General features: G+C 37.1%; 1 protein-coding gene across 1 annotated transcript in view; it reads left to right on the top strand.

Annotated features, from left to right (window-relative positions):
- LOC105497276 (N-terminal EF-hand calcium binding protein 1) overlaps positions 1 to 23,287 on the top strand; it is a 173,446-nt gene that overhangs the window by 88,926 nt on the left and 61,233 nt on the right. The window contains exon 5 of the mRNA XM_011768284.2: positions 1,282 to 1,379. Within this exon, the coding sequence (XP_011766586.2) occupies positions 1,282 to 1,379 (98 nt within the window). The remainder of the gene's footprint in view (positions 1 to 1,281; positions 1,380 to 23,287) is intronic.

The raw sequence follows: 23,287 nt of genomic DNA, 5'->3' as shown, positions 1-23,287 counted from the left end.
TAACCACAAATTAAAATGTTATTTTGAAGCAGGTATTTAGGGAGTAAATACATTCTTATTTATCTTCCAACTAATCACTTTCTAAAGAATCTTTATAAGAGATAGTTTGCACCACATTGTTTTTAGGAATGCATTTTACTTTTTGTCAAAAATATGTTGTTTGTTTTTAACCTAAGTGTATACAGACAGTATTTTGACACCCATGATCTGGAATTGATTTAGTGCTCACCTGTGTTTATTTTCTTCTCAAAAGAAGTCTGTACATTAATTAATATATCAGTCAATGGCACTTTCCAGTTGTTATTAATATCAGTATAAACAAATATTTCCTAGAGTATTAAATAAATTAATCAATGTGGTTTCCATCAAACATGCTGAAATGTATTCCCATAATCTCAAGTGGCTTATATGTGATTATATTTATCATTTCAATTTAGTTCCACAAATACTGTGGCACATTAAAGAGACACAGTAATAAACTACAGTTCATCCAAGGAAGGGTTCACAGGAATGGTGAGAACTATTCATTTTTTAGTGTCTGAAAACCCTAGATCTTCTCAATATATAAATTTATGTTAAGCTAGTTTGCTTTCATTATAGAAATGTATAGATTTCTATAAGTAAATATAAGATTTTGCATTTATACATATTTCAACTTACTAGTTTAGGATCAGTTCATGTTCCATACTTTTAATTTTAATCACAAATCCACTATATTATTTATTCCTAGCAACTGAAAAAAGTGATAGACTTTACTTTTTCTCTGCCCAAATTGTTGAAAAAAAAAAAGAAAAAGATTGTGACAGGGACAGTTACATAGAAGGTGCCACAGAAGACCCTCTCATGTTTTGCGTCACTGACTCTTAACCTTGAAAAAAGCTTACCTTCCTTAAATGTTTCCTCCAAGAAACAAAAAATGTAACTTAACTATTTTCTAAAATTACTATCCCAGTGAGATCTATAATACTATGTTGTCAAAAAAATATTTTATTGAAACATCCTTGTCAGTAGATCCAGATTCATTTTTTCCTACTTTTGTAGGAAGCAACATTTCTTCAAGGATAATGGTAATCATTCAGGTTTCTTTTTCTTTTTTCTTGATGTCTTAGTAAAATGAACAGATTGTCACCTTATTTAGTCTTATTTAGAAACCTTCCAGTTTTTACTTATAGCTGACATTTTGTTTTACTCATTTAAGGAATAAATAATTTGTTGATTTTTTTTTGTTTTATGGTTACCTAAACTCAAATATGAATTCATTTCAATATTTTCATTTTTCAGAATATTTTTCTCAGCACTTGGGCGAGTATGAGAATGTACTAGCAGCACTTGAAGACCTGAATCTTTCCATCCTGAAGGCAATGGGCAAAACAAAGAAAGTAAGAAAATGTTAATGTTTATTTTCTATAAAAATCTCTTATTTGAAAAACAGTTTTCTTGAAAATCATACCTATTTTCAAGTATAGATTCTTTATTATCACTGATAGATTATTTTTCTTCGTATTAAATGAGCTATGTTATTCATTTGCAACATAATTATAAACACTATATGCCAAAGACTGTGCTTCGTGTTGAGGATACAAAGATACAAAGAGCTGTTAGAATAGCTCTCAGCCTGGTGGTGATACAAGTGTGTAAACTAAGTAATATGTTTTGAATCTTTTCCCTCTCCAAATCCCATATTGAATTGTAATCCCCAGTGTTGGAGGTGGGGCCTGGTGGGAGGTGATTGGCTCATGGATCACCATTCCCCCAGCGCTGTTCTCCTGATGCTGAATGAGTGAGTTATCATGCGATCTGGTTGTTTAAAAGTGTGTGGCGCCTCCTTGCCCCTCTCCTTCCTCCTCTGGCCATGTGATATGCTTTGCTTCTCCTTTACCTTCCACCATGATTGAAAGCTCCCTGAGGCCTCCCCAGAAACAGAAGTCACTATGCTTCCCTGTACAGCTTGCAGAACTGTGAGCCAATTAAACCTCCTTTCTTTACAAATTACCCAGCCTCACATATTTCTTTATAGCAATGAGGGAACTGACTAATGCACTAAGCATTACAGTATAGCCCAGTGAGAAGCACAGGACATCTAATTCATGCTGGAGGTGAGACGACACCTGAACACTTATAGATAAAGGAAGTTGGTAGAGCTGAACAAAGGAGACCTAAATACAGGGAACAGCACATGCAGAGGCTCTGAGTCAAGAGGGTCACAGGACACTCTAGGAAATGAAGCTGGACAATAAGGATGAAGTACTGAAGAGTGGCATGACGTGAGATGAAACTGGAGTGCTAGGGAGGCCCCACACCTTTCATGATGTCAGCAAAGCTAAGGATTTAGGCCTGTATCCTAAGTGCAAATAAATCAGCAAATATTTAAAGCAGAAGTAAAAAAAACTCATGCAGTCTTTCAAAAAGACCATATAAGAATTAACTTGGAACTGGGGTGGATAATATAGAGGAATAGGATCAGAAAGATGAGTGAGTAGTTTAGTTCATTAGTCTGGATAAGAAATGTTGATATTTGGAAAACAATAAAGACTCAACTGAATTTTGGAAAATAAAGTTCAGAAAGTGCCCTAAAACTTCAAGGAAAACAGAAAATGTAAGAAAATTGGAGCACCAGGCTAGTGTTTCCTATATCCAAATAACAAATTCCAAAAAGAGAGAGAGAAAGAAAAAAGGAAAACAGGTAAAAAGTGGAATCAGAACACATTTTCTTTAGAGCTCTTCAGGAATATTTGGAAACTGTATAATAACTTCATCCCTTGGAAACTTCTCTCCAGAAATGGCCATTAAAAAATTCTCTGCTTTGTGTGTCTAGCTTCTTCTTGTTCTTCAAGTCTCATCTTAAATACCATGGCCTCAGAAAGGTCTTCTCTGACCACTTCCATCTAAAAAAAAGAAAGGGTCATCTCTGTTAGAGTAGCTCATCTGTTCCTTGCTGGCAATTTATCATAATCAGTGAGTAACTGTGCAATGTTTTTGTTGTTGTGTGTTTGTTGTCTGTAAAGAGAGAGAAGGGCAGTGACTGCTTTTTGGTTTTGGGGGTTTTTTTGTTTTGTTTTTGGCTCACCATGTTTACTCTGAACCTAGCACAGGACCTGACAATTAAAATCATACTCAAAAAGTTTATTGATGGATTAAATTAATTGATTGGTTAAATAAATACACATATAACTCCAAAAGCTAAACACTTTTGCTCCTAAAAGAAAAATTGCTCCTAAGTTAATTTAAGAAGCTTCCAGATTTCCTCTAATAGGAAGAAAAAAACAAGTTATATAATCTTCCTTATTTCCTCAGAAATATGCACTAAAATCATGTTGTTTTCCTTGTATTAAGACAATGAGGTTTTGTGGGATTTAAATTGAGGTCAACCTGTTGTTTTGGTTTCTTAAGTTATAAAATCTTTTTCTTGGCACTGACCCTTAAAAATGCCTGTGATTCATATTATCATACTGTTTAATCGAGAAAAACATATGTCTCTGATTTAAATTAAAAAGGAAAAAGAAAAAAGAAATAGTCAAAATTAAAATTAGAAAAAGCCCCTTTGTGTAATAGCTCAAAGATGAATAAAATGCAGGAGTTTTGACATTTCTCAAGCCACTGTTGAATAGACATCTTCTCCACACTGTCTAGCACATGGACCCTTCGGAATGAGAAATCTAGCATTTGTCTCTATATTTCTACCCAGATAAAAAGTCCTGTCTTGGTAGGAAGATCTGATTGTTCTAGGCTTTTATGAAAAATGAAATACAAGCCTTTTATGATCTATCTTGACAGGCAGTACCTCTGTTTGCAGTGTCAGAGAATGGATAAAATGGGATTTAGCTGCCTACCTTAAACTCCAGATGACTCAGGACAAATACAATCTGTCATTATTTTCCCTCCTCCTCCTTCTCCCTTAACCCCAGTCTTTTGTCAGATCCTCAAGGGCTACATGGATTATTTTACTTTGCTTGTTATTCTGGAACAAAACACCGTAGGTCAAATTCCAAATAGCCATTTGAAAGTCCCAAAGGTAACTAAAACCAGAACCCTCTGTCTGACTTTGGAATGTTTCCCACACACAAAAAAATAGCTTTGTCCATTAGTTTTTCTTCTTTCTACAGGGTAGAGGTGATAAGTTAACTTGCAGCATTAGTATGCGAAGTGCTTGTGATCTCAAAGCAAATATAGAATTCTGATGCTACAGCTGAATTCATCATGTGCTATGTTATATAAACACAAATGGGATTCGCTGTTTATTAGCAGGGCTTAAAAGGAGATTATCACAAGTTAAAGTGAAGAATGGCATTTTCAAAATAATTATTTAGGGTTTGTTAGTTACCTTACTGAGTGCAGCCATGAAATGTTCCAAAATTAAAGTGTATATATATTTTTTCTTCTGACAGTTATTTTTCAAACAAACACACCCTACAGTACATTTTCAATAATTTAAAGAAAAAAATAGACTTGAATCCTAGCACTTCCGGGCCTCTGTCTCTGTCTTACTCTCCTACATCTGTCTTCGGGATCTATGTTGATTCTCTCTTTAGCATCTACAGATCCCTTTATCTTAATCTTTTCATCTCTCCTCTATCTCTAATTTTTTTTTATGTTGAGCATCTGGGCCTCCCAGGGCTCCATATTCCTTTCACTAAAGATCACAATCATTTTATTGAAAAAGATGAAATAGCAATAGGACACAGAATTTCTATTTGGGACAAACATCATTACCATAATTTTATGTAGGATTTATTATTAAAATTTTCCCTTGTTTCAGGCAAAATATCCAAGCTGAAATGATACCATATGTGGCATAGTAAAATACCCTTGTAGGCTTACAGAAGGCAAGCATTTTAATTTTTCATTATAGTTTCATTGCAATCCTTTAAGTATTCAATCCTTAAGTATTTAAAAATAAGATGAAGAAATTATTCTTGGACTTCAGAGCAACCACAAAAAAAAAGTACTTTTTAAACCGTTTATTTGACATCTTCTTTTTTCCTTGAAATTTTCTGTCAAAATGAGTATGTTTAGGGAAGAAGAAGTAGAGACTAGGAGGATGGAAAATAGGAGAGAAGTGTTTTGAGGTTGCAAGTTTGGTTCAATAGGAGAGAAACCCTGAGTCAGGTCCAAGCCTTGGACTTCTCCATGCAGCCCTCACCAGACTTCTGCCCAGCACCTGGCAAAGGGGAACTCAACACCTCTGGAAAGGTTGCTCAATGAAGTAAGGAGGAACATGTTCTCGTAGCAGACCCTAGTTATCCTGAAGGACTCTGCAGTACCTACTTCCTGGACAGAAAAACCTCCACCTCTCAGTGGGTAAGGAGGAGATAGAACTGAGATGAGAGCCCTAACCCTTCTAATTCATGTGAGCATGGCTTTGGGTGTAATTTAAAGGTGATGAAAAACCACTTTGAGGTTATTGATAGAGTTCACACAGTGGTGTAGGTGATTAATTCAGGCAATGATCATCAACAAAGTAGTGGCTAAGGTGGATATGCTAGGAGGATGGAGGACAGAGTGCATAGTAATGTCTGGGCAGGCTCAAGACTTGGATTGGTACCTACCTGGCAACCACATCACTGGTTCTTTCTAGCCATTGCTGCAGCCCCACCAGACTCTTGGTGACTGATCTGACTTTGCTGAGCCAAGTTGCCAAATGATGCCTAATGACTCTTCTTTCCAGCCAGTCTAGGGCTTCTATGGCTATGACCAAAAAGAGGATGAGGAATAGCAGTCAATGCCAACTAGTGTTCATATAGCACCTTGGAGTTTTCACATATGCTTTAATATACAGTATTTCAGTTACTCTTCATCACATCCCTGTAAGGAATTTCAGGCAAAAGGTAATATACCCATTTCAAAAATGAGGAAACTGAGTCACAATGTGGCTAGTTGATTTATTGATATCCTAAAGATAATGAAATTTAAACCAAGTGATTCTCATTTAAATTTTTTTTATTTAAGGTTTATGTGGTTCCATATGAACATGCTATAAACCTGCAGTTGTAAGTTCTATCATGACACAAAACATTTCTGGTATTAGGTGCCTTTGGTCTTTGAAACAATCAGTCTTTAGAGTTCAGCTGTGTCTCAGCAAAGGCATAAAGATTTCTAGCTTCTCTGTTAGAAATATTTTCAGTTTTGTTTTTGACAAATGAATAAGTAGCTATCCAGAACTCAGTGTAATATGTGAGGAATATATGAAAGAAATTATAGACAGAAGCAGATGATAATTAAATGCTGAAATCATAATTAAATCCTGAAATCAAAAGATGAAGGTGCATAAGCAAAGTTCTAGTCAAGGAAGTTCATATTGTTTATTATAGTTTGTTGTCATTAGAGAAATGAACTTTAATTAGAAAGTAAGAGAAGTTACGTGCCCATGTCAAACAATGGATATTTAGCTTTTTACTTACTAGAATGAAATATATCCAAAGGAAAGGCTACTGTACTGGAGAGAAGTAAGTAAAAATATTGGTCTTCTGGGCTCTGAATGAATTTATAAAGGATCTGAAAGCATTCCAATAGGAGTCCTACTGATTTTTTTTTAAAAAAAATAGGTAACTATTACTTCTCGGTTGACACTTAAAATGCCATGTTTACTATTTGCTAAATACTTATAATGTACTCAGTTTTGTGTCAGAACTCACTATTCTGTTCCTGTGGTAAACTGTTTTTTCTGGTATTAAGTATTATTATCACGTTATCTTAATTCGTGTGTACTTAGATACTTTTGAAAATGTAAAAGTGCAGGTCTTCTCTGATTGTTCTTCTCTTTCTCTCTCTTTTTTTTTTTTTCTGGTGGAGACAGGGTTTCACTATGTTGCTCAGGCTGGTTTCAAACTCCTGAGCTCAGGCAATCCATCCACTTCACCTTTCCAAAGTGCTGGGATTACAGGCGAGATCCACTGCACCTGGCCTGACTCTTCTTCTTTAGCAGAGTTTTGCCCTTAGTTTGCCATGTTTGCATAAGTTTTGTAATTGTTTTTTCAATTCTGGGAAAAACTTTTATTGGAATTTTCATTAAATTTATAAAGTAATTTTGAGAGAATTGTCATCTTGGTAATATTTTCCCTTCCCATGCAGGTACAAATATATTTTTTCATTTATTCAAGCTTCTTTTTATGCCTCATTAAATATTTTTATGATACCTCATATAGGTTCAAAACATTTCCTGTTAAATCTGTTCATATATATTTTATATTTTTGTTGTTTTATAAATGGCCACCCTCTCTAACTTCCTAACTTAATGTTGGTGCTATATTGGAAAATGATTAATTTTTGTATACACATTTGGTAACTAGATTAGCTACCATCTTGAGTAGCTGTTCTGTCCGTGACATGCCATTTATCATCCTTTACTGATATTACAGCTTGAACATTGAGAGCCTCTGTCACTGTAAGAAACAACCCACCTAATCTCTCTTTTAGGGAAGTTGACCAATCTGTATATAGTCTGTAATGCCCTGACTATCTTCTCCCACTTTTTTGATCTGAACTTTGAAGCTATACTTTACACCTATTGTTGTTACATAAGATTTCAAATTCTACTTCATTACCACAAGGCAGTAATAAACTATGACTTACACTTTAGAATCTTGTGTCTTAAAGGGACAAGATCATTTTCCACAAAACCAAACATAGTTTTAAAAAGCTTGAGTAGCAAAATTCTATAAATGCAAACATGTGAAACATTAGCCGATTCTTACGTATTTTTAACAGAAAAGACACAAACAATAAAAGTAAATAATATATTTAATTAATTGGCAGCACATCGATATAGGCCAGAAATAAACTTGATGTTCAGAAAAGGGAAAGATCAGTGCTCACTGAGTAGTCAGATAAAACATCAGGGAGAAGGTGAGACTCAAATGAGCCTCAAAGAATGGGCAATTTTAATAAAGGAAAAAGAGAATAGAAGAGCCTGCAGATAATGACCTTACTTTGACTTTTTAAGGAGGCAGCTATGAAGCCTAGTTTCATCAGAGGCCCTCTTTCATGTCCAGAGGAGGCTGTGGTTTACAGATGGAGGGGTCAGGTCATGCTGACTGCAGTTGGTATTTCACCTTATTTACAGTTTCTCAAATGAATGTATAAATAACAAACTGTGATCTTGCAAATAATCTTGAATCAAGGGGCCTTAAAAACAAAAAAACTTAACAGATTGCTAGAGCTGTGGCAGGTAGAAGCCCCAGGTCAACTGCTGGTATACCCCAAAGCCACAGAGGTCCCTATTAGTAATCATTTTTTTCATGATTGTTTTCTATTTTCAGACAGTCCTACCAATCCTTCCTCCCCATCCTAACCAGAAATAAGATAGAGTGATAAATTATTTTTATTTTATTTCATGCACCTATAATTTCAAATAGCCATTTTTTTCCTTTGTGAGGATTTTCTTTTATTTATCTTACTTAGATTGCTAGTGGGAACATTTATATTCCTAATAGAAAGTGGGAGTTAATTTTCTGCCTAATGAAAGGACGAGTACAAAGTATACTGTTCTATTTAAAAAGAAAAGCCGGTTTATTTTGCCCAAAAATATAGTTCTGAACTACAGTTGCCTGAGTGAATGTACAGTCCTATTTCTGAAGAAATGAACTTTGAAATTCCAAAAGCTAGATAAGGGAGAGAAGTTAATGCAGACATTCATGGGGGATAAACAGCACAGCATGTGATTCCTTCTGTCACGAGAATTAAATTTGATATGACTCATTTCTTTTGCCTGAAGTGGAAAAGTGCAGAGGGAGAGATTAAAAATTGGTCTGTCTTGTGTTTCTCAGATCTGATGGGCATCAGTTATTATCATGTTGAAGTTGTTCTTTCCTGTTTTTATTTACAAAGAGGAAATACTGAACATTGCAAACCAGAAATACTAAAGGTTACTTGAGAATTAATTCGTTTTGGTAAAGTCCTTATTTTCAAAATAATACATCCAAAAGAATGTACTTTCAAAAAGAAAATGAATATGTGCAAAAAAATATATTATAGGTGCTTCCCCTTGGCTGCAGGACAAGAGAGCTCAGGGCCACATGGTATTGTGTGACATCCCTTTGGAATGATTGATCCCGTGACCTGTCAGTTGTGTAATAACACATGGAATGTAGCTCTAACAGCCGTGCAGGGTTATTGAATTGACTGAGATCTCTGGGAAACTTTACCACAATTTCTTTGGGTTTCAGTTTGAATTTCTGTTATGGATCATACTCACTTTTTAGGACTACCAATTATGCCACAAGCAGCCTAGTTTCTGACAGTATGGGAAGGAGATGTTTTCATCAGTTGTACATCTGGGTTTCAGAATACTGTCTGTGTGTTATTACTCTGTAAGACCGAATGTCTATCTGGGAAACCACTTAGCTTTATTTTATGAGCCAAAATAATAATAATAATGTAATAACATAGCTAACATCTGTGGAGCCATTACCAGTTTCCAGGTACAATGCTAAGTACTTTTATTTTAGAAATGTATTTTATCCTAATCCTCTTTGGGTAGATTCGGTGATTATTGCTCTAAGTGTAATAGTGAACGAAGACAAAAAAATGTCAGCTAACTCCCTCAAGGTCACAGCTGACACATGGATAGCGATCTTAAGTTGATCCCTATGAATTGCTTTCTAGTCCTCCTTGGCATGAAGCTATTAGAGTTTCTAGTCAATTTCTTGAGAAGATGACAAAAATTATGGCTGAGAAGACAGAAAATATATTGAAGGATTTGTTAGTTATAATCGTTATCTACTGCTGAAGTTTCTGAGGGTCAGGAATCCAAGCATGGCTTAAGTGGGTGATTCCTATTCAGAGATTATCTTGAGATTGTAGGCATTTTAAGGTCCTTGAGGAATTGCTTTCAAGCTCACTCACATGGCTGCTGACACATTCCAAGGAAATAGAGTCAGTTATGTGGCTTCTATTTGTCACCACATGGGCCTCTCCATAGGGTTGCTCCTTTGACATAGTAGCTGGCTTTCTCTAGAGAAGTGATTGTAAAGAGAGAGAGGCCGGGTGTGGTGGCTCATGCCTGTAATCCCAGCACTTTGGGAGGCCGAAGCGGGCGGATCACTTCTGCCATATTCTCTTCACTAGAAGCAAGTCATTAAGTCCAGCCCACATTCAATGGGAGGGGAATTAAACTCCACTTGTGTGCATATATCTTTAAAACTACCATAGTAGTCAACTATTAACTTTGTGTGTGTAAGTGTGTGTGTGTGTGTGTGTGTGTGTATGCTGGTGGAAGAAAATCTTTATCTGTTTTTTTCCTCCATTTATATCTACCCCATTAAAAGAAATCAAATTGATTTTTGAAACTCTGACATACATGCCTATCCCTTATATTAGCTGAATGCTTCTAATATGGTTTGGCTGTGCCCTCACCCAAAATCTCCCCTTGAATTGTAATCCCTACAATCCCCATAATCCCCATGTGTCAAGGATGGGACCAGGTGGAGGTAATGGGATCATAGGGGCTGTTTCCCCCATGCTGCCATCGTGATAGTGAATGTGCCTCACAAGATCTGATGGTTTTATAAGCGTCTGGCATTTCCACCCTGTGAAGAAGGTGCCTGATTGTCCCTTGCCTTCTGCCACGATTGTAAGTTTCCTGAGGCCTCCCCAGCAATGTGGAACTGTGAGTCAATTAAATGTCTTTTCTTTATAAATGACCTAATCTTGGGTATTTCTTCATAGCAGTGTGAGAATAGACTAATACAGTAAAAATTCTGAAAGATAATGAGAATCAATTATGTTTTATCTTTAGAACTAAGCCACACATACAAATGTATATATAATGAATATATATCAATAAAGCCCAAACATATATAACAAGATGAAAAATACATTTGCCTGAGTTTGAGTTAATATTAAATATGGTCACTCTAAAACAAGTTTTTAAAGAAGTATTTTAAAACTATCAGCTTTCAAAGAGCATTCCAGATTTTAATGTCTGAAAATCCATATCCCTGAAAAACAACTCAGTTTATTCACTGGTTCAGCAGAAATTCCATTCTAGGAAATGGAAAGGAACCTAGGTTTTGCAACACAATGCCCTCAAGAGTCTCACTATAAAGCAAAATGGGTAATTTAGGACTATCTTCCATCCAAAACTTTAAGTAGATTTCATAAGAAAGGTTTAAACAACATGTGGTAAGACTAGAAAATAGGAAAGCATCACTTTGTCCAGTAAATCTGGAAAGTTATCATGGAGTAAACAGTATTGAAGATAAACTTCAAAGAGTGAAAGGCTTATGGCCAAAGATTGCTGGGAAATAGTGAGAATGAAAGTCACTTCAAGGAAAAGGAGTAATAGAAACAAAAGTGTGAGAAACAGAATGCATTTTCATAGAAATTTGGGGAATACAGAGCGTTTGAAGCCTTAAGTAATTTTGAACACTGTGAGTGTCCAGACTGACAGGCAAATTGGCTGAGAAATTTAGCATTTAATCATTAAGTAGCAGAGGTGTATTGGAAGTTTTTGAATAATGGAAATAAAGTTGGTCACATGAGGCTCAGTTAGGAGAGCTTTACTTCTCTCATATCTACTTATTTGTTTCCCAGCTGTCACCTCTAAAATGAGGATAATGTTTACTCGTAACACTGATCTTGATTGTTTGAAAGAAAAGCTATTCTACATATTATGCTGTTTTGTGTATATTTATATGTATGCTATCCTAGGTATTTCTATGAATTCTAGAGGGTTTTTCACAATTTTCAACAAATATTACCTATTCCCACATAGAAAAAAAATGTAATAGAACTAAGAATTTTTCTCCTTTTATAAAATATCATTCTTGATCTGATTCTTTTTTTGGTTGTTGACAGTCACAGGAGGAATTAAGAAACACAAAGTTAAGGTTGTTAATACTGAATGCTTTCCCATTCAAGAATTTTTTTTTTTTTAGATAGGCTTTCACTCCTGTTGTGCAGGTTGGAGTGCAGTGGTGGGATCTCAGCTCATTGCAACCTCTGCCTCCCAGGTTCAAGCGATTCTCCTGCCTCAGTCTCCCAAGTAGCTGGGACCACAGGAACACACCACTGTGCCTAGCTAATTTTTGTATTTTTAGTAGAGATGGGGTTTCACCATATTGTCCAGGCTGGTCTCGAACTCCTGGGCTCAAGCTGCCTTGGCCTCCCACATTGCTAGGATTACAGGCGTGAACCACCACACCCAGCCTCAAGTACACGTTTATACTTGATAAACTTTTTTGTTTATCCAAACATAGCAGATAAAGGCCAAGAATTTTTGGTTTATAACAACAGGCAAAATGGCAATTATGCAAAATGTTCAGAAAATATTTGAAGGATTTTTCTTGGTTTTCTCAGGAGCATCAGAAGACATAGCTTATCACTCTCTTCCTTACATGGTCATGTAGTTTTTCTGTATTACTTTGAATATTGGCATTTCAATGAAATAAAATTGAAGTGGGTGAGGGGTTAACGCATAGGTTTTTTTCCCTATTGTAGGAGAGAAATGTGCCTTGATTTTCTTCATCGTTCAGTCAAATATGAGCATTAATAGCTATATAACTATAATAAACATTGATAGCATCATAATTTCCATTTTCATAAAGCATATTGGCTCACTAAGTATCACATCTATCGAATTTTCTTCGTAACATATACAATATTTAAAATTTTATATATACATATATATATATATATATATATTTTTTTTTTTTTTTTTTTTTTTGAGACGGAGTCTCGCTCTGTAGCCCAGGCTGGAGTGCAGTGGCTGGATCTCAGCTCACTGCAAGCTCCGCCTCCCGGATCCACGCCATTCTCCTGCCTCAGCCTCCCGAGTAGCTGGGACTACAGGCGTCCGCCACCTCGCCTGGCTAGTTGTTTTTTTTTTTGTATTTTTTAGTAGAGACGGGGTTTCACCATGTTAGCCAGGATGGTCTCGATCTCCTGACCTCGTGATCCACCCGTCTTGGCCTCCCAAAGTGCTGGGATTACAGGCTTGAGCCACCGCGCCCGGCCTTAAAATGATATTTTAACAGTAAAGAAATATTTCAGGCTGGGTGCCGTGGCTCATGCCTGTAATCCCAGCACTTTGGGCGGCTGAGATGGGTGGATCACGAGGTCAGGAGATCGAGGCCATTCTGGCTAACATGGTGAAACCCCGTCACTACTAAAAATATTAAAAAAAAAAAAGAAATATTTTAAATGAAAAAGAAATGATCTATATGATTTTTAACCCCCCCAAAAAGGCGATTGTCATATTTGTACCCCCTTTAGATCTTTGTTGCCTCACGCTCTTTGCTTCATCCTCTACGATCAAGTGAGTCACCTAGTCCTAATGATTTTGTCCTTAATGTTGCTCACGTCCATCTTCTTCCCTCACAACCCACTGTCTGGGCCACATGAGGCAGAGTCTCCTTGACTCGCACAGGGATTCCTTGTTACAGTCACTGAAGTCATTATTTTTCATCCAGTGTTGTCTACAGATCATTCTCCATCCTGCAAGATGAGACATCTTTCCAAAAATTAAGACTTTCCCTCACCCCCTTAAAACTTTACATTGGCTCCTCATTGACCTCAGGAAAAAGTCTAGACTCTTTGCCCAGAGCACACAGGCCCACCCAAATTTGAGCCTTCTCTGCTCATCTACCCACCTCTCTAGTTCCACCTCTTGCCAGTCCCTACCAGATGATTTTCTCTCCATCTATACTCAGCCATTTGCACTTCTCTGAGTTCCCCACCATCTCTGTCTCCCAACTGGATCTTGCCATATAGTGGTCCTTCCTTGTGGATGACATCACTCTGCCCTCCCTAGGTCCTTCCTCAGGGCTCCTCCAGTTAGCTACTTGCTCTTCATCTGGCCGGTCCTCTGATATTCCTGGTGATTCTACGGGACTTAGATTAACTGTCACTTCCCCGAGGAAGCCTTTCTTGATCCTCCCAGTGGGGTGTTGGTGGGGGTAGAGGGGAGATTAAGTGTTTTCAAACCCACCTCTTGCACATCTCCATGGTAGCTCCTTTTACTTTTTACTTGTCTGTCACCCCACCTGTCTTGAAGTGTCTTCTCTCTCACTGTATCACCAACAACTACTAGTTAAAGCACTCAGTAAAGTTTTAAAAATATACATTGTCTCCCAGGGGCGCTGGGGATGTGCTGAAGATCACTGATGATCATGAATCAATTGCCTGGAAAGGAAGAGGGACTTGGCGACCACAATCCAATTCTGAACAGATGGACAGCCCAGATGGGTGTCCATTCCGAGGGACTAGGGAGAATGTGAAAAGGGAGCAGATTTACAGAATACCCATCCCCAGACTGTTTCTAAAATTTGGAACGATTGGTTGTCCAGAGCAACACAATACTCTCTCTGAACTCACCAACCCATGGGGTGAAAGCTATCTATCTCCATCCTGCCTGAATTCCAGTAGTGCAGGAGGCAATCAGGGCCCCCTGCAATGGGCCAGATGGATTTTATGGTGAGCTGGGGAGGTCTGGGGCAAAGAAAGGGATTAGCAGTTTTAATCATAGTGCTCATACAGTTTTGTATTTTGTAAAGAATACTATTTAAAAAAAAATTATAGGTCAGCATCAACTTTTGTCATGGTTGGATTTTTTTCTTTAGTTCATTATGTTGAACTTGCCTTTTAGATGATTTTGCCTATGACACATCTTTAGTTCATGATCTGCTCTGACATTTTGAGAGCTGTAACCAAGATTATAATGTGGCAGGACATGATAAGCATAGGTGAGTAATATTTTTAGAATTTCTTAGAAACAGAAGCTGATTTTCATGCTGATAACCTAAAAAGCAAGGAGGAGAAATAGACACATATAGCATAAATACCATATAAAGTGGACCAATAACATATTTAATTGTATATTTGTAACAGTTCCAGACACATTTTTTCTCACATAAATATTTTTAATAATGGTCATGCTAAACAGAGCCCAATTCTTCCTTAATATATAAGGGAATACATGATATTAGAAGAATAAAACTATTTTTATTTCCTTGTTAATTCTGCCTTTGAGTTCTGCATAGGTCATTTATGTACATTAAAATATGGAAAACTACCTCTCACCCCCCCAAACTATACAAATCAAAATATGTGGGATAAATGGAGAGATGTCTCTGGAAATAACAATTTCATACTTATGAAAAACTTGATTTGATTCCTAGCTCTGCTATTTGCTAGCATATGCCCAAGTTAATCTTTTTGCCTTTATTTCTTTCATTTTCAGATGTTGGGAAGATAAAATGATATAATGCATGTAGGGGGTCTAGCACTGCAAGTGGCCCATAATAAGCACAATATAGGCATAATAGTCATAGGACTAGTTATCTTTCTACTTCCAAGGTCATTCTCAAGTTTCATACTTTGTTATTGGAAACAATTGCTAAACATGTGGCTTGGTGTTTTATATGGATATGATGGATTCTTTCTTACAACAACAGCCAAAATATTTTATTTCTATAAGGCAGAGGGGAGAATTCAACAGAGCAGCTAACTAATAATCTAAGTAAAAATTTGGAATGTTGACCCTTCAGAGAAAAATTTAACTTTAAGTTAGAAGTTTACATCCTGATTTTTTTAGAAAAACAGTAAGTGTAAGTGCTTCATGAGACTTCCCTTCATTTTAAGGATATACATTTCAGCTGATCTATGAAAACCAAATCAATAGTTCAATGAAGTACAGGGGCTTGTTTCTGGGAGAACTTCAGTCCAGTGAATACATAGAGATGCATGTGTTTCCCTGAGTGATTGACTAAGCTGCTAAGTTGCTGCTTATGGACACAGACACACATGATTGCATAGAGGCACAAATGCCTGTTAATAACAGAATTATCAAAACTAAACAGAAATTAATTCTCAAAAATATAAAGGAACAAGTGAAAGGGAAGCACAGCACCTAGTCAGCCATCTTCTTGTTAATATAATCAAAACAGATCATCTGCAGTGACAGAACATATACTCCTACAACACTCTTGGAAGCACAAAGGAGGTATGTGAGACCTAGCTACCAAAGCTACAAATAACTCCAGGAGCAGAACTCAGTGCCTCTGAATCCCAGAGAAAGAAAACAGAAAAAGTGGCCTCAACACTGAGGAAGCACAGAAATCTTTTGAAAAGCAAAAAAGAAACAAACCAAAGGCATGTATGTGCAGAGCAGGTGCTACCTTAATTCAGTTTAATAGACACAAAAAGCACCTACCGTGTTCAGAGTGTTGCCATGTGCTAGTAACCAAAAGGAATATAATAGGAAACAAAAATTAGCCTTTGCTCTCCAATCAAATAATATAATAACAGCATTTTCTACTCTCTTGATCGTTTTGTTGCAGGTTTTTCAGCTGATAGAAAAAGTGATTATGTATTTGATAAAGAGAAATAGATTAGGAAATTCTGTGAAGCCCCCTTCCTTGCCCCATGAAGTTAAATGAAAATTAGTGAGATTTGTGGCCTCTTTTCAAACAGAGTGCAGAGTGGAATTGGCCTGTGGCCATAGGATACGTATTCCATAGAGAAGTATTTTGTGCAATAGATCTGTGTCAGTAGCTGAAAGGGACTGTTTTCCTTCCTTTAATTCTAACTTTCTACTCCCTTTTATGTTTTCTCATGCAAATCAGAGGCACAATTAAAGCTCAATGAGCTGATGTCAGTAGGAAAATAATTCTTCCAAGTTACTCATTTTAGACCAAGTGTTATGCAAAGTCTGTATTTTATGCAGCCTAATAGACATTCTGTAGATGAGTCTTAAGAATTTATCTCGCAGCCATAATAGGTGTACTTATTCTTGTCGGGTGCTGTGTCACACCATGCATCCGTAAGTTGATGCAGAGGCTCTTAAAAACGGCACTTATTAAAACCTCCCTTAAGTATCCTCCACCTTATCCAGAGAAGCTTCTTCTTTTGGAAAATCAAGCAAAACAACTAAGCTAAGACATGTAAAAAAAAAGTTTGAAAAGAAAGCTGTAAGGAAGTACAAGAGGAGGGAGGGGTTGTTAGAGATGAGTTCTAAATTTATTTTCAAAGAATATGTCAGTATGTTCAATTCTCTGCCTTCTACTTTTAAACTTAACTTCCTCGTAAAGCAATCTTTTTCGATTACCTACTCCACCCTGACTCATACTGATTACCTACTCCACCCTGACTCATTCCGGTTACTTACTCCACTCTAACTGATTCCAATCACCTGCTCCACCCTAACTCATTCCGATTACCGCTACCTGCTCTGCCCTGACTCCCGCGAAAGCACTCACTCCTTCATTCTCTTTAAATTAGCCAATCAGAATTAGTTTAGCCTGTGCAGTCTAACCCTAGCCAATAGGGGAAGGACACAGCAGCAGGGGCCACGTGCATCAGGGATAAGAACCCCTTTTCCCTTCTCCAATGGTGTGCGCTCACCATTGTTCCAACTGTAAGGGCACACACCCTTCTATATATAAGTAACTTGCCTTGCTGAGAAAAATAAAACTAAAAAATTTTAAAAAAAGAATTTAGCAGGTGGAAAGCAACAATAAAAGTTTTCTACTTCAATTTCAAGCCAAATTATTGGCAATTCTTCCTCTTCTGTTTCCACATCCTTAAGAGGATCCTTGAGGGGCACAGATTTACTATAGGTCCACCACTTATCTGCGATTCCAAAATCCAAAAACTTCTGAAAATGGAACGTTTTGGTTTTGTTGTCGTTGTTGTTTGGCAAACTTAGCACCAAAATCCATTTTGTAGCAAAACCTGTTTTAATATTTTAAGAATTTTGCTGCAAAACTACCAATATGGTCATTACAGGGTATTGCTCTAGACCCTGCTGTGGGTGTTATATAATTACATGACATATGCTAGGTATTACCTGTCTAGACTCTGAAAAATTCTGAACTTTGAAACATATCTGGCTCAATGGTTTCAATAAAAAATTAAGATGGCTATGTCACTATACATGTTATGGCAATGGATGTTCTAATTATTTTTTCAGACTATCAGATTGCATGCTTCAACAATCCTGAAATGTATAATACTATCTTATGTTTAAAAAACAAAGTAAAACAAAAAACTATCAATTATTTGAAAAGTTGATTGCATTTCAAAGAGCAGTCGAATAATATGCATAGACAAGTGAAAATTGACCCCTATTGGTCTGGGGAAATGTAAATGAATTTATTAACCTTTCAAAAATGACACTTCTAGGAGACTCAGCTGATAATGCTTGTGGCAAGTGTACTGGCATGAAATGAATGAAGAATGCCTTCATTTGTAGGCTTAATTTACTAAAAGAAATCAGGACTTCCCTCCTGTAAGTCACTGTTGGCAGATGCTTTAAATGGCTTTGAGAGTAATAATTTGATTTAAAGAATAATTCCTTTTTATGTTTTACTGCTGCTACAGAATAAGATTAATTATCATCTCTTTATAAGATTTTTATCCTCTGTCATTTTCCGTAGTAGTTTTCCTACTTATAGCCTATATCTTCTTTGGAGGTAATATGACCTCAAATTTGTTCCTTGTATATAGAACATCTCTTTAATCAAATTACAGTTAAGAAAAGTCCATAATTACACACCTCACTATCAGGCTGCATTTTGAGTGATAGTGGAAAAACGAACTACCAAGCCTGGCTGATCCCATGAGAATAAGTTCAGCTAGGAAGGAAGTCAAGGCTCACCCCAAAGCTCTCTCTCAAGACTCAACTCTCCTCTTCCATCACTACCACCACTCAGTGCCCCAATCCAAATTTAAAATATAGCCTTGTCTTTAGACTTGGAGTAGCACAACTTTTGTATTTATTTTATTTTATTTTATTTTGGAGATGGAGTCTTGCTCTGTCGCCCAGGCTGGAGTGCAGTGGTGCGATCTCCGCTCACTGCAAGCTCCGCCTCACGGGTTCATGCCATTCTCCTGCCTCAGCCTCCCGAGTAGCTGGAACTACAGGTGTCTGCCACCATGCCCAGCTGATTTTTTAATAATTTTAGTAGAGATGGAGTTTCACCGTGTTAGCCAGGATGGTCTCGATCTCCTGACCTTGTGATCTGCCTGCCTCGGCCTCCCAACATCCTGGGATTACAGGCGTGAGCCACCGCACTTGGCCTCAACTTCTGTATTTAAATCAATATTGTTCCATTTCACAGAGATTAGACATTATATTAACCATATGAGAACCTGTAAAACCACAGGACCCTAAAAAATTAAGAAATTTGATATTTGGGGCCACCTAGAACTGACAGTCTCCAGAAGGCCTAAAACTTCAACAGAAGTAGCAGCTCCAAGGGAGTTTAAAGCCTCATTGCTGCTTGGACTGTACTTCCTGTTCCAAGACCCCTGTCTTCTTCTCTTGCCTGGCTCATTGCGTCTTCCATGATGCCCAGTATCTCATACCCATCTGGCCTTTTCACACCTAATTCCGTGTAATTATTGAGAAAGAGATAGCTACTATTTATTGAGCATAATACATGTTGACCACGGTGCATACATTATCTCAATTAGTCTTTTAGCCCAACTGCACTGAGTCACTCTTACAGTCAGGCACCTGGTACATGGTAGGTACTCAATCTACTTTCCTCAGCTCTCTCTTCACCTTCCCTAATAGTTCATTTGTCTCATCCCCACTGAGATTCGTTCATCTGGCACAAGTATTTATGGAATACTGTGTCTGCTCAAATCCTCCAGAAAGCAGAAGCTAAGTGCAAGAGATGTGTTGGGAGAAATGCCTGTGGAAGGTAAAGGGGAGAGGGAACAGGAGCAGTGGGAAAATCCTTCAGGCTTCCCTGCAGGTCTGACACATGTAAAAGGAGGAAGAAATGGAAGTTGGGCAGGCAGGCAGAGCCTCTGACGAAGTTTTGGCTATGCCAATGGGACGCCCAAGCGCAAAGACTGCTCATAAGAGGAGTCCCCCCAGACTTACACCATTCTTAGTCCTTGGCAAGGAATACTGGAGAGAATGTGGCTTCAGCATGAACACTGCCAATACCCAAGGTGTGGCAGCTGGAGATGGGCAGTTAAGCACACTTAAAACAGTTTCTGTCTGTGGTGATTCAAGTCACCGAGGGGTGACTGCCATAGTGTATACCAGGATGTGATTTGAGGAACATGGGCAAAAATTCAAGAATCTGTGAAAATTCACCTTTAAAGATCCACTTCCCTTACTGTCAAAGGTTTTTCAGTCTTTAAGAGTCTAGTATTTACAAGTTTTTAAAAGTAAATACCCCTGGGAATAGAAAGATCTAAAGTCCTAGTTACTGAAGAACTTAGCAGAGGGTAGTTAAAAGCTCACTAAGAGTAAAGAGATGGGACTCAAAATTTATTTGAGCTGGAGCAAGTTTAGAAACTCTGGAACAGAGAGATGTGCAGAAAGAAATAGTGATGTACCAAAAACCAATTGCCTAGGTTTAGCTCTGCCATAGTTTAAAATACATTGATGCTCAAATCTTGTCCCTGATGTATGTGATATTATATAGTACATTTGATTTTTGTATGTGTTTATTATACCTTGCTTTGATTCAGAAAGTTTTACAGTGCTTCCTTTCAGGTGAATGCTTGTTTCTGATACCAGCATGAAGCTAAACATAATAGTTCCCAGAATATTCTGGAAATATTCTGGGACCTTAACTGGACAGTATGTAAGAAGGAAGGAAACATTCCTTCCTCCCTACAGTCTGATACACTACTGAGAATAATAAGCATTACTAAACCAACAATGAGCACTCAATAGGGAGCCTTGAAGAGTACCTTAGTGTTTAACACTGTGCTGTAAAGGCATGAAACTTTCCTCTGCCTTTCTCTATGAGTAAACTTAGTGTTGCTGCATTTTCCTTATTAGAATTATTTTCATTTCATTAGTAAAATAGGTAGTTGCTCAGGAGTAGAGCAGCTGACCTTAGTCTTTATATACCAATATGGAATGATTCAAGGGTCACATGAAATGTCAAGCTACACACAACAGAACAAGCATGATTCTGTGTACACTGAATCTTCCCACATTGATCACTTTTGAGACCAGATAGTAACAAGAGAAGAGTAGAGTAGGCGTGACAGAAATGCTTCGCCAATGGAACAAAGAGGAAAAATGGTTCTTTTCTTCTCCTTCAACTCTATATGAACCAGTGAACACAAACTTAGTCAGTTCCAGGATGGAAACTGAGTCCCATGTTCCCATTTCTTATATTTGAGAAAACAAACACAAAGGGGTTAATAGACTTGCCCAAAATCACAGTATGAGTTAATGGCAAAGCCCATAACCCAGTGTAGAATCTTATCCTCTATGAGGGTAATAAAAATATTATTCAGAATTGGGTAGAATTAGTTCTTTCCCTTCCAATCACTAAACTGTTAACACAATGCCTCTTGGGAGCATAATGAAGACTATCACTGTAACCTTCCAGGTACAGGATTCTTTATCTGTTGCCATGGAAAAGGAGCAAAATCTAAGCCCCTGATTAAAATGAATGCTTTTGTGAGAAATAATCAAGATCCCTGTCAGGGTTTCATCACTGTCTTATACTCTTTGTCATTTTTTATATTACCCCAAGCCCGAGGCTCAAAGTGCCTACTTGAAATTTCTTTTTGTTGTTTGTATAATAACTAAATTCGTTCTGCTCCACCAGTTTTTTGATGATTTTCCAGTAAGATAAAGGTCCTTTAATCATTCTAAATATTTGAGCATTTTTATTTCAGTGGTAAAAAATAGACTGATGCAGAGCGAAGTTATAAATTAGAATCTAAAATTTACCTTTCAACATTAATATTTTTTAGTGCTCCAAAAAAACACAGAAAACCTATCTCAAATATAAAAGAGGAATGTAAAATTACTAATTAAATAACTGGCAGCCTGGAGATATTCATTCCAGCATAGGCTTTGATAAATCTTTTCCTGAAGGCAGTTAAGCCTTTTTGAGAAGAAACCTTCTGAGGCTGATGTGATTTAAGTCTCTCTGTTAAAAAAAAAAAAAAAAAAAATTGGTTTTTAGAAATTATGCTGCCTTTTTGCTACTCTCAGCTTAAATACAAATTCAGCTGCAATTTAGATGATGTTTCCTTTCCTTTTTTAATTGCTGGTTTTCAGCTCTGAAAAGCTTTCCTTCCAGTGGTGCCCTCAAGGGCACAGTTTTATAATCAAGAGCCTTTGCCCCTTGTAGCCTCATGAGACTATAACCTGCTGTTTCTCTCCAGTCATGTTTAACACAGACCTGGGAACAATCAAAAAGCTCTTCGTGTTTTGTGCTTTAAAGATCTTTTGATAAGAGGCTGCAGGAGAACACCTGTGTTCTAGTCTAGCCGAGGAGAGCTGTGTGGTCTTTAGCAAGTCTCCTTAGTTTATCTGAGCTTCCTTTTGAAAATGAGGAATTTGTATTCAGTGGTTCCTTCTAGCTCTGTGTCTTTGGCGGATTTGCTGATTGCCTGTGAAATTTGGATACTGTGACCATTTGACCCTGAATTTTGTTTTTCACTTCAACAGACTATGTATACTCTGTTCTTGTCATTAATTGAATAATATCACTCTCTCACACTAACTTGTGCCTTGTAGTTATATACATTTAATGGAGGAATGAGAATGTTCCTTCATTAGCAAACCCTATCTATATTTAGTGTTTGCCTAAACCTCGTTTGCACTCTCTTTATGTTTTGTGTGTGCGTGTGTGTTAATGTTACATAAGTATTTGTTGAAGCATTTTAATCTATACTGCAAAAGGATGTTTTATTTCCTTCTTTAATGTACTTTGTACAGTTATATTTACAAAGGAATATTCTATAAATAATATAGGTACTAATCCACATATTTTATTCTTTCTCTTAAAAATAAGAGAAGCCTGTTTTTTGAACTTCTCAGATTGTTTTGTTATGAAACATCACTACTGGCTGGGTGTGGTGGTTCACACCTATAATCCCAGCACTTTGGGTGGCCGAGGAGGGCGGATCACTTGAGGTCAGGAGTATGAGACCAGCCTGGCCAACAGGGTGAAACCCCACCTCTAGTAAAAATACAAAAATTAGCCGAGCACAATGGCACATGCCTGTAGTCCCAACTGAGAGGCTGAGGTAGGAGAATCTCTTGAATCCAGGAGGCAGAAGTTGCAGCGAACCAAGATCCACTGCCAGTGCACTACAGCCTGGGCAACAGAGTGAGACTCCATCTAAACAAACAAACAAACAAGCAAACATTACTATTAAGTTACATATGTAGAAAAGGAGTCAACTGAATTACGTTGTGCTTACTAATGCAAAGGGGCTCTCTGTCTCTCTTCATGTGTGTATAACACATACATAAATTATATATGTAATGCACATGTACACACATTTGACAGTTTATTTGCTATAATGTTCAAGTTTATCAACAGTTAAATAAATATAAATTAAATTGACAATA

Source organism: Macaca nemestrina, chromosome 8 (assembly GCF_043159975.1).
Source record: "Macaca nemestrina isolate mMacNem1 chromosome 8, mMacNem.hap1, whole genome shotgun sequence".
NCBI lineage: Eukaryota > Metazoa > Chordata > Mammalia > Primates > Cercopithecidae > Macaca > Macaca nemestrina.
Note: the sequence above shows the minus strand (reverse complement) of the source record. Positions and strands in the feature narration are given on the sequence as shown.